A 13195-nucleotide genomic window follows, 5' to 3' on the forward strand; every position below is an offset into this window, starting at 1 on the left:
GACATCAAATTGACTGCCATGACAGCAAATTGACTGCCATGACAGCAAACTGACTGCCACTGTCGCAAACTGACTGCCATGACAGCAAACTGACTGCAATGACAGCAAACTGACTGCCATGACCCCAACTGACTGCAATGACAGCAAACTGACTGCCATGACAGCAAACTGACTGCAACAACAGCAAACTGGCTGCCATGACAGCAAACTGGCTGCCATGACAGCAAACTGACTGCCATGACAGCAAACTGACTGCCATGACACCAAACTGACTTCCATGACAGCAAACTGACTGCCATGACACCAAACTGACTGCCATGACAGCAAACTGACTGCCATGACAGCAAACTGACTGCCATGACACCAAACTGACTGCCATGACACCAAACTGACTGCCATGACACCAACTGACTGCCATGACACCAAACTGACTGCCATGACACCAAACTGACTGCCATGACAGCAAACTGACTGCAATGACAGCAAATTGACTGCCATGACAGCAAACTGACTGCCATGACACCAAACTGACTGCCATGACACCAAACTGACTTCCATAACAGCAAACTGACTGCCATGACAGCAAACTGACTGCCATGACACGAAACTGACTGCCATGACAGCAAACTGACTGCCATGACAGCAAACTGACTGCCATGACACCTAACTGACTGCCATGACACCAAACTGACTGCCATGACAGCAAACTGACTGCCATGACAGCAAACTGACTGCCATGACAGCAAACTGACTGCCATGACACCAAACTGACTGCCATGACCCCAAAACTGACTGCCATGACACCAAACTGACTGCCATGACACCAAACTGACTGCCATGACAGCAAACTGACTGCCATGACACCAAACTGACTGCCATAACAGCAAACTGACTGCCATGACAGCAAACTGACTGCCATGACAGCAAACTGACTGCCATGACACCAAACTGACTGCCATGACACCAAACTGACTTCCATAACAGCAAACTGACTGCCATGACAGCAAACTGACTGCCATGACACCAAACTGACTGCCATGACAGCAAACTGACTGCCATGACAGCAAACTGACTGCCATGACACCTAACTGACTGCCATGACACCAAACTGACTGCCATGACACCAAACTGACTGCCATGACAGCAAACTGACTGCCATGACAGGAAACTGTCTGCCATGACACCAAACTGACTGCCATGACACCAAACTGACTGCCATGACACCAAACTGACTGCCATGACTCCAAACTGACTGCCATGACTCCAAACTGACTGCCATGACACCAAACTGACTGCCATGACACCAAACTGACTGCCATGACAGCAAACTGACTGCCATGACACCAAACTGACTGCCATGACACCAAACTGACTGCCATGACAGCAAACTGACTGCCATGACACCAAACTGACTGCCATAACAGCAAACTGACTGCCATGACAGCAAACTGACTGCCATGACACCAAACTGACTGCCATGACACCAAACTGACTTCCATAACAGCAAACTGACTGCCATGACAGCAAACTGACTGCCATGACACCAAACTGACTGCCATGACAGCAAACTGACTGCCATGACAGCAAACTGACTGCCATGACACCTAACTGACTGCCATGACACCAAACTGACTGCCATGACACCAAACTGACTGCCATGACAGCAAACTGACTGCCATGACACCAAACTGACTGCCATGACACCAAACTGACTGCCATGACACCAAACTGACTGCCATGACACCAAACTGACTGCCATGACACCAAACTGACTGCCATGACACCAAACTGACTGCCATGACAGCAAACTGACTTCCATAACAGCAAACTGACTGCCATGACAGCAAACTGACTGCCATGACACCAAACTGGCTGCCATGACACCAAACTGACTGCCATGACAGCAAACTGACTGCCATGACAGCAAACTGACTGCCATGACACCAAACTGACTGCCATGACACCAAACTGACTGCCATGACAGCAAACTGACTGCCATGACACCAAACTGACTGCCATGACAGCAAACTGACTGCCATGACACCAAACTGACTGCCATGACACCAAACTGACTGCCATGACACCAAACTGACTGCCATGACACCAAACTGACTGCCATGACACCAAACTGACTACCATGACACCAAACTGACTGTCATGACACCAAACTGACTACCATGACACCAAACTGACTGCCATGGCACCAAACTGACTGCCATGACAGCAAACTGACTTCCATAACAGCAAACTGACTGCCATGACAGCAAACTGACTGCCATAACAGCAAACTGGCTGCCATGACACCAAACTGACTGCCATGACACCAAACTGACTGCCATGACAGGAAACTGTCTGCCATGACACCAAACTGACTGCCATGACACCAAACTGACTGCCATGACACCAAACTGACTGCCATGACTCCAAACTGACTGCCATGACTCCAAACTGACTGCCATGACACCAAACTGACTGCCATGACAGCAAACTGACTGCCATGACACAAAACTGACTGCAACGACAGCAAACTGACTGCCATGACAGCAAACTGACTGCCATGACACCAAACTGACTGCCGTGACACCAAACTGACTGCCATGACAGCAAACTGACTGCCATGACAGCAAACTGACTGCCATGACTCCAAACTGACTACAATGACACCAAACTGACTGCCATGACACCAAACTGACTACCATGACACCAAACTGACTGCTATTACACCAAACTGACTGCTATTATACCAAACTGACTGCCATGACATCAAACTGACTGCCATGACAGCAAACTGACTGCCATGACACCAAACTGACTGCCATGACACCAAACTGACTGCCATGACACCAAACTGACTGCCATGACACCAAACTGACTGCCATGACAGCAAACTGACTGCCATGACACAAAACTGACTGCCATGACACAAAACTGACTGCCATGACACAAAACTGACTACCATGACACCAAACTGGCTGCCATGACACCAAACTGACTGCCATGACACAAAACTGACTGCCATGACACCAAACTGACTGCCATGACACCAAACTGACTGCCATGACAGCAAACTGACTGCCATGACAGCAAACTGACAGCCATGACAGCAAACTGACTGCCATGACACCAAACTGACTGCCATGACACCAAACTGACTTCCATGACAGGAAACTGACTGCAATGACAGCAAACTGACTGCCATGACAGCGAACTGACTGCAATGACAGCAAACTGACTGCCATGACACCAAACTGACTGCCATGACACCAAACTGACTGCCATGACACCAAACTGACTGCCATGACAGCAAACTGACTGCCATGACAGCAAACTGACTGCCATGACACCAAACTGACTGCCATGACACCAAACTGACTGCCATGACAGCAAACTGACTGCCACTGTCGCAAACTGACTGCCATGACAGCAAACTGACTGCAATGACAGCAAACTGACTGCCATGACCCCAACTGACTGCCATGACAGCAAACTGACTGCCATGACAGCAAACTGACTGCAACAACAGCAAACTGGCTGCCATGACAGCAAACTGGCTGCCATGACAGCAAACTGACTGCCATGACACCAAACTGACTGCCATGACACCAAACTGACTTCCATGACAGCAAACTGACTGCCATGACACCAAACTGACTGCCATGACAGCAAACTGACTGCCATGACAGCAAACTGACTTCCATGACACCAAACTGACTGCCATGACACCAAACTGACTGCCATGACACCAAACTGACTGCCATGACAGCAAACTGACTGCCATGACACCAAACTGACTGCCATGACTGCAAACTGACTGCAATGACAGCAAATTGACTGCCATGACAGCAAACTGACTGCCATGACACCAAACTGACTGCCATGACACCAAACTGACTTCCATAACAGCAAACTGACTGCCATGACAGCAAACTGACTGCCATGACACGAAACTGACTGCCATGACATCAAACTGACTGCCATGACAGCAAACTGACTGCCATGACACCTAACTGACTGCCATGACACCAAACTGACTGCCATGACAGCAAACTGACTGCCATGACACCAAACTGACTGCCATGACAGCAAACTGACTGCCATGACAGCAAACTGTCTGCCATGACACCAAACTGACTGCCATGACACCAAACTGACTGCCATGACACCAAACTGACTGCCATGACTCCAAACTGACTGCCATGACTCCAAACTGACTGCCATGACACCAAACTGACTGCCATGACACCAAACTGACTGCCATGACAGCAAACTGACTGCCATGACACCAAACTGACTGCCATGACACCAAACTGACTGCCATGACAGCAAACTGACTGCCATGACACCAAACTGACTGCCATAACAGCAAACTGACTGCCATGACAGCAAACTGACTGCCATGACAGCAAACTGACTGCCATGACACCAAACTGACTGCCATGACACCAAACTGACTTCCATAACAGCAAACTGACTGCCATGACAGCAAACTGACTGCCATGACAGCAAACTGACTGCCATGACACCAAACTGACTGCCATGACAGCAAACTGACTGCCATGACAGCAAACTGACTGCCATGACACCTAACTGACTGCCATGACACCAAACTGACTGCCATGACAGCAAACTGACTGCAATGACAGCAAACTGACTGCCATGACAGCGAACTGACTGCAATGACAGCAAACTGACTGCCATGACACCAAACTGACTGCCATGACACCAAACTGACTGCCATGACACCAAACTGACTTCCATGACAGCAAACTGACTGCCATGACAGCAAACTGACTGCCATGACACCAAACTGACTGCCATGACAGCAAACTGACTGCCATGACAGCAAACTGACTGCCATGACACCTAACTGACTGCCATGACACCAAACTGACTGCCATGACAGCAAACTGACTGCCATGACAGCAAACTGACTGCCATGACAGCAAACTGACTGCCATGACACCAAACTGACTGCCATGACACCAAACTGACTGCCATGACACCAAACTGACTGCCATGACACCAAACTGACTGCCATGACACCAAACTGACTGCCATGACACCAAACTGACTGCCATGACACCAAACTGACTGCCATGACACCAAACTGATTGCCATGACACCAAACTGACTGCCATGACACCAAACTGACTACCATGACACCAAACTGACTGCCATGACACCAAACTGACTGCCATGACACCAAACTGACTGCCATGACACCAATCTGACTGCCATGACACCAAACTGACTGCCATGACACCAATCTGACTGCCGTGACACCAAACTGACTGCCGTGACACCAAACTGACTGCCGTGACACCAAACTGACTGCCATGACAGCAAACTGACTGCCATGACACCAAACTGACTGCCATGACAGCAAACTGACTGCCATGACACCAAACTGATTACCATGACAGCAAACTGGCTGCAATGACAGCAAACTGGCTGCAATGACAGCAAACTGACTGCCATGACAGCAAACTGACTGCCATGACAGCAAACTGACTGCCATGACCGCAAACTGACTGCCATGACACCAAACTGACCGCCATGACACCAAACTGACTGCCATGACAGCAAACTGACTGCAATGACAGCAAACTGGCTGCCATGACAGCAAACTGACTGCAATGACAGCAAACTGACTGCAATGACACCAAACTTGACTGCAATGACAGCAAACTGACTGCAATGACAGCAAACTGACTGCCATGACATCAATCTGACTGCCATGACACCAAACTGACTGCCATGACACCAAACTGACTGCCATGACACCAAACTGACTGCCATGACACCAAACTGACTGCCACGACACCAAACTGACTGCCACGACACCAAACTGACTGCAATGACACCAAACTGACTGCCATGACAGCGAACTGACTGCCATGACACCAAGCTGACTGTAATGACAGCAAACTAACTGCCATGACAGCAAACTGACTGCCATGACACCAAAATGACTGCTATTACACCAAACTGACTGCTATTATACCAAACTGACTGCCATGACATCAAATTGACTGCCATGACAGCAAATTGACTGCCATGACAGCAAACTGACTGCCACTGTCGCAAACTGACTGCCATGACAGCAAACTGACTGCAATGACAGCAAACTGACTGCCATGACCCCAACTGACTGCAATGACAGCAAACTGACTGCCATGACAGCAAACTGACTGCAACAACAGCAAACTGGCTGCCATGACAGCAAACTGGCTGCCATGACAGCAAACTGACTGCCATGACAGCAAACTGACTGCCATGACACCAAACTGACTTCCATGACAGCAAACTGACTGCCATGACACCAAACTGACTGCCATGACAGCAAACTGACTGCCATGACAGCAAACTGACTGCCATGACACCAAACTGACTGCCATGACACCAAACTGACTGCCATGACACCAACTGACTGCCATGACACCAAACTGACTGCCATGACACCAAACTGACTGCCATGACAGCAAACTGACTGCAATGACAGCAAATTGACTGCCATGACAGCAAACTGACTGCCATGACACCAAACTGACTGCCATGACACCAAACTGACTTCCATAACAGCAAACTGACTGCCATGACAGCAAACTGACTGCCATGACACGAAACTGACTGCCATGACAGCAAACTGACTGCCATGACAGCAAACTGACTGCCATGACACCTAACTGACTGCCATGACACCAAACTGACTGCCATGACAGCAAACTGACTGCCATGACAGCAAACTGACTGCCATGACAGCAAACTGACTGCCATGACACCAAACTGACTGCCATGACCCCAAAACTGACTGCCATGACACCAAACTGACTGCCATGACACCAAACTGACTGCCATGACAGCAAACTGACTGCCATGACACCAAACTGACTGCCATAACAGCAAACTGACTGCCATGACAGCAAACTGACTGCCATGACAGCAAACTGACTGCCATGACACCAAACTGACTGCCATGACACCAAACTGACTTCCATAACAGCAAACTGACTGCCATGACAGCAAACTGACTGCCATGACACCAAACTGACTGCCATGACAGCAAACTGACTGCCATGACAGCAAACTGACTGCCATGACACCTAACTGACTGCCATGACACCAAACTGACTGCCATGACACCAAACTGACTGCCATGACAGCAAACTGACTGCCATGACAGGAAACTGTCTGCCATGACACCAAACTGACTGCCATGACACCAAACTGACTGCCATGACACCAAACTGACTGCCATGACTCCAAACTGACTGCCATGACTCCAAACTGACTGCCATGACACCAAACTGACTGCCATGACACCAAACTGACTGCCATGACAGCAAACTGACTGCCATGACACCAAACTGACTGCCATGACACCAAACTGACTGCCATGACAGCAAACTGACTGCCATGACACCAAACTGACTGCCATAACAGCAAACTGACTGCCATGACAGCAAACTGACTGCCATGACACCAAACTGACTGCCATGACACCAAACTGACTTCCATAACAGCAAACTGACTGCCATGACAGCAAACTGACTGCCATGACACCAAACTGACTGCCATGACAGCAAACTGACTGCCATGACAGCAAACTGACTGCCATGACACCTAACTGACTGCCATGACACCAAACTGACTGCCATGACACCAAACTGACTGCCATGACAGCAAACTGACTGCCATGACACCAAACTGACTGCCATGACACCAAACTGACTGCCATGACACCAAACTGACTGCCATGACACCAAACTGACTGCCATGACACCAAACTGACTGCCATGACACCAAACTGACTGCCATGACAGCAAACTGACTTCCATAACAGCAAACTGACTGCCATGACAGCAAACTGACTGCCATGACACCAAACTGGCTGCCATGACACCAAACTGACTGCCATGACAGCAAACTGACTGCCATGACAGCAAACTGACTGCCATGACACCAAACTGACTGCCATGACACCAAACTGACTGCCATGACAGCAAACTGACTGCCATGACACCAAACTGACTGCCATGACAGCAAACTGACTGCCATGACACCAAACTGACTGCCATGACACCAAACTGACTGCCATGACACCAAACTGACTGCCATGACACCAAACTGACTGCCATGACACCAAACTGACTACCATGACACCAAACTGACTGTCATGACACCAAACTGACTACCATGACACCAAACTGACTGCCATGGCACCAAACTGACTGCCATGACAGCAAACTGACTTCCATAACAGCAAACTGACTGCCATGACAGCAAACTGACTGCCATAACAGCAAACTGGCTGCCATGACACCAAACTGACTGCCATGACACCAAACTGACTGCCATGACAGGAAACTGTCTGCCATGACACCAAACTGACTGCCATGACACCAAACTGACTGCCATGACACCAAACTGACTGCCATGACTCCAAACTGACTGCCATGACTCCAAACTGACTGCCATGACACCAAACTGACTGCCATGACAGCAAACTGACTGCCATGACACAAAACTGACTGCAACGACAGCAAACTGACTGCCATGACAGCAAACTGACTGCCATGACACCAAACTGACTGCCGTGACACCAAACTGACTGCCATGACAGCAAACTGACTGCCATGACAGCAAACTGACTGCCATGACTCCAAACTGACTACAATGACACCAAACTGACTGCCATGACACCAAACTGACTACCATGACACCAAACTGACTGCTATTACACCAAACTGACTGCTATTATACCAAACTGACTGCCATGACATCAAACTGACTGCCATGACAGCAAACTGACTGCCATGACACCAAACTGACTGCCATGACACCAAACTGACTGCCATGACACCAAACTGACTGCCATGACACCAAACTGACTGCCATGACAGCAAACTGACTGCCATGACACAAAACTGACTGCCATGACACAAAACTGACTGCCATGACACAAAACTGACTACCATGACACCAAACTGGCTGCCATGACACCAAACTGACTGCCATGACACAAAACTGACTGCCATGACACCAAACTGACTGCCATGACACCAAACTGACTGCCATGACAGCAAACTGACTGCCATGACAGCAAACTGACAGCCATGACAGCAAACTGACTGCCATGACACCAAACTGACTGCCATGACACCAAACTGACTTCCATGACAGGAAACTGACTGCCATGACACCAAACTGACTGCCGTGACAGCAAACTGACTGCAATGACAGCAAACTGAATGCCATGACACCAAACTGACTACCATGACACCAAACTAACTGCCATGACAGCAAACTGACTGCCATGACAGCAAACTGACTGCCATGACAGCAAACTGACTGCCATGACACCAAACTGACTGCCATGACACCAAACTGACTGCCATGACACCAAACTGGCTGCCATGACACCAAACTGACTGCCATGACACAAAACTGACTGCCATGACAGCAAGCTGACTGCCATGACACCAATCTGACTGCCATGACACCAACCTGACTGTAATGACAGCAAACTGACTGCCATGACAGCAAACTGACTGCCATGACAGTGAACTGACTGCCATGACAGCAAACTGACTGCCATGACAGCAAACTGACTGCCATGACAGCAAACTGACTGCCATGACAGCAAACTGACTGCCATAACTGGCTGTCATGACAGCAAACTGACTGCAATGACACCAAACTTGACTGCAATGACAGCAAACTGACTGCCATGACACCAAAATGACTGCTATTACACCAAACTGACTGCTATTATACCAAACTGACTGCCATGACATCAAATTGACTGCCATGACAGCAAATTGACTGCCATGACAGCAAACTGACTGCCATTGTCGCAAACTGACTGCCATGACAGCAAACTGACTGCAATGACAGCAAACTGACTGCCATGACCCCAACTGACTGCAATGACAGCAAACTGACTGCCATGACAGCAAACTGGCTGCCATGACAGCAAACTGACTGCCATGACAGCAAACTGACTGCCATGACACCAAACTGACTGCCATGACAGCAAACTGACTGCAATGACACCAAACTGACTGCCATGACACCAAACTGACTGCCATGACACCAAACTGACTGCCATGACAGCAAACTGACTGCCATGACACCAAACTGACTGCCATGACACCAAACTGACTGCAATGACACCAAACTGACTGCCATGACACGAAACTGACTGCCATGACACCAAACTGACTGCCATGACACCAAACTGACTGCCATGACACCAAACTGACTACCATGACACCAAACTGACTGCCATGACAGCAAACTGACTGCCATGACACCAAACTGACTGCCATGACACCAAACTGACTTCCATGACAGCAAACTGACTTCCATAACAGCAAACTGACTGCCATGACAGCAAACTGACTGCCATGACACCAAACTGACTGCCATGACACCAAACTGACTGCCATGACACCAAACTGACTGCCATGACACCAAACTGACTGCCATGACACCAAACTGACTGCCATGACACCAAACTGACTACCATGACACCAAACTGACTGCCATGACACCAAACTGACTGCCATGACAGCAAACTGACTACCATGACAGCAAACTGACTGCAATGACAGCAATCTGACTGCCATGACAGCAAACTGACTGCCATGACACCAAACTGACTGCCATGACACCAAACTGACTGCCATGACACCAAACTGACTGCCATGACACCAAACTGACTGCCATGACACCAAACTGACTGCCATGACACCAAACTGACTGCCATGACACCAAAACTGACTGCCATGACAGCAAACTGACTGCCATGACACAAAACTGACTGCCATGACACCAAACTGACTGCCATGACAGCAATGACAGCAAACTGGACAGAACTGTTGTCTGGCACGAAAAACATAATAAAAAAAGATTGTTTTCTATTTTCTGCTTTGGTATACAGATACAGCTTGTGACCCAAACCAGAATGCAGATGTAGCTGCTATTGTGATGCAAGAAGGATTGGCACATGTGTGCTTAGTACTGTCCAGTATGACTATAGTCAGAGCCAAGATTGAAAACAACATCCCAAGAAAACGTAAAGGAATGTGTTCACAACATGACAAGGGGTTGCTCAAATTTTATGATTCTTTGATGCAAGCCATACTTAGACATATTAACTTTGATGGTTAGTTTTATGTTTTTTGGCAATTAATTGTATGATTTCTTTATGTAAGCAATACTAATACAAAACAAATGTTGACGGTATAAAGTATTTTGAGTAGAGTTGTCAATCCAATCTAAGACGGCCACTGGTGGGGGAAATAATTCTATTATTGATTAACTTCAGTTTTGAGTCCATTCATATCATTTGAGGTTTATATATATCACTGGTCTACCACTGATTGATGCATACAATTCTAATCTTCAAACAAGATTATTTGTGAAGTCAATTTTCCTCTGTCGAACATACCAGTAACTTGATGGTAATCACATTTTGATTTTATTTAAAACATGTATCATTTCTTTTTTTCAACAGTTGTCAAGTGCATTCTGGTGGGAAGCCCTGGATTTGTCAAGGTACTGTTTGTTTCATTCACTTATTTTACTAAAAGCAGCATAAGTAAATATACTACATGTAATGCTTCATCATTGCTTATCCTACCTACATGAACATAAAACATTTGTAATAAAACAGCTATCAATAAACTGGGACTACTGCTAAACCTGTTAATGTATCCATGTCCTATTAAGTTGGTGCATAATACAATTGCTTAGTTCAAATTATGGGAACTCTGCACATGCCGAAATTCTTCATCCTTTGTGTTTGCAGAAGGATTACAGTATTATTTGCATTCACGCTTGGCTGCCAAAATCATGCCCTCATTCTATGATTGTTTATTTGGCCCAAACATGGAAAATGATATGCATATAATAATAATTGCTATATTGAAATTATATCCATTGATGGAGCATTGCAATAAAAAAACACTTCCAGCGTGCAGCACATAAATATGCCTCGCTGACAATCAAGTTTTTTTGGGTTTGGTTGAGTCTTAGCACATACCAAGATCTCTAATGTGAATGACACTGATGTAACCATAGTTAGTTAGAATCAAGCTAGTATTTTAAACCCATCTCACATGTGAAGACAAGGTATTTTTAGCCTAATTTTTGTTCTTTCAATCTAATGTACTTTTACTAGGATCAATTTTATGACTACATGTTCAATCAAGCTGTGAAAAATGACATCAAACTTTTACTGGAGAATAAATCTAAATTTTTGTTGGTCCACGCTTCTTCAGGATTCAAACATGCATTAAAAGGTAAGTCTGTGTTTGTTGTGTATTACATAATGATTCTGTTGACAAATATGTAACTACATTTTTATCTAAAATTTAATGCTACAATTTAAAGTCAAAACAGTACTGATATTTTTATACATATGTGTAGTGAGAAATGCTACTGTTATCTTGGGCTTATTTTTGCTGTCAATACTGTGATAAAAAATGACATCTGCAACAGACTTCAAACAATTTATATTCGGTATAATAAAACATCCCATGATTTACTCTATGGGTCATTAAAGCTGAATATCTACAGTGGAGCTAAATTAATGCACTGTGGAATACTTTATTTTCGCTGGAATTAATTTTCGCTGAAAAGGCTTTTTGGGCGTTTTGTATGGAATTTATTTTCACTGATTTTTGATGAGTTTAATGTGAAATATAGGAAAAAAAGTATATTCACTGGATTTTATTTTCACGGAATCATCCCTCCAGCGAAAATAGCAAAAATAAATTCCAAGCGAAAATAAAGTATTTTACAGTATTCTTTATTTGTTTATACAATACAAGTACATGTATATGCAATGCAGCTTGTACTTCAGATACTTAAATAATATGTGTTAATTATATTCAAAGAACATTAAAATTGATGCTCTGGTCTTGAATGTCTTTTACGATATTCACATAAACATATATTATGTCACATACTTCATACTACTATGAACTTGACCTGCATGTACCGGGACAATGAGATTAAGGGTCACCTTGTTTATTTCTTTTGTTACAGAAATTCTATCTGACCCAGCTGTAAATGCACGTCTTACAGAAACTAAAGCTAGCAGTGAAGTGAAAGCCTTAGAATCATTTTATCAAATGCTGCAAACTGAGCCAGATAGAGCTTTCTACGGGTAAGTCATGTATTAAAA

The 13195-nt window shown here is 46.1% G+C and overlaps 1 protein-coding gene across 1 annotated transcript in view; it reads left to right on the plus strand.

Annotated features, from left to right (window-relative positions):
* The window catches only part of LOC100374704 (protein pelota-like), a 59998-nt gene that overhangs the window by 42815 nt on the left and 3988 nt on the right, over positions 1-13195 (plus strand). The window contains exons 4-7 of the mRNA XM_085491411.1: positions 10946-11170; positions 11522-11562; positions 12188-12308; positions 13057-13177. Coding sequence (XP_085347537.1) covers positions 10946-11170; positions 11522-11562; positions 12188-12308; positions 13057-13177 — 508 coding nt within the window. The remainder of the gene's footprint in view (positions 1-10945; positions 11171-11521; positions 11563-12187; positions 12309-13056; positions 13178-13195) is intronic.

Source organism: Saccoglossus kowalevskii, chromosome 16, assembly GCF_978046115.1.
Source record: "Saccoglossus kowalevskii chromosome 16, keSacKowa6.1, whole genome shotgun sequence".
Taxonomy (NCBI): Eukaryota; Metazoa; Hemichordata; class Enteropneusta; family Harrimaniidae; genus Saccoglossus; species Saccoglossus kowalevskii.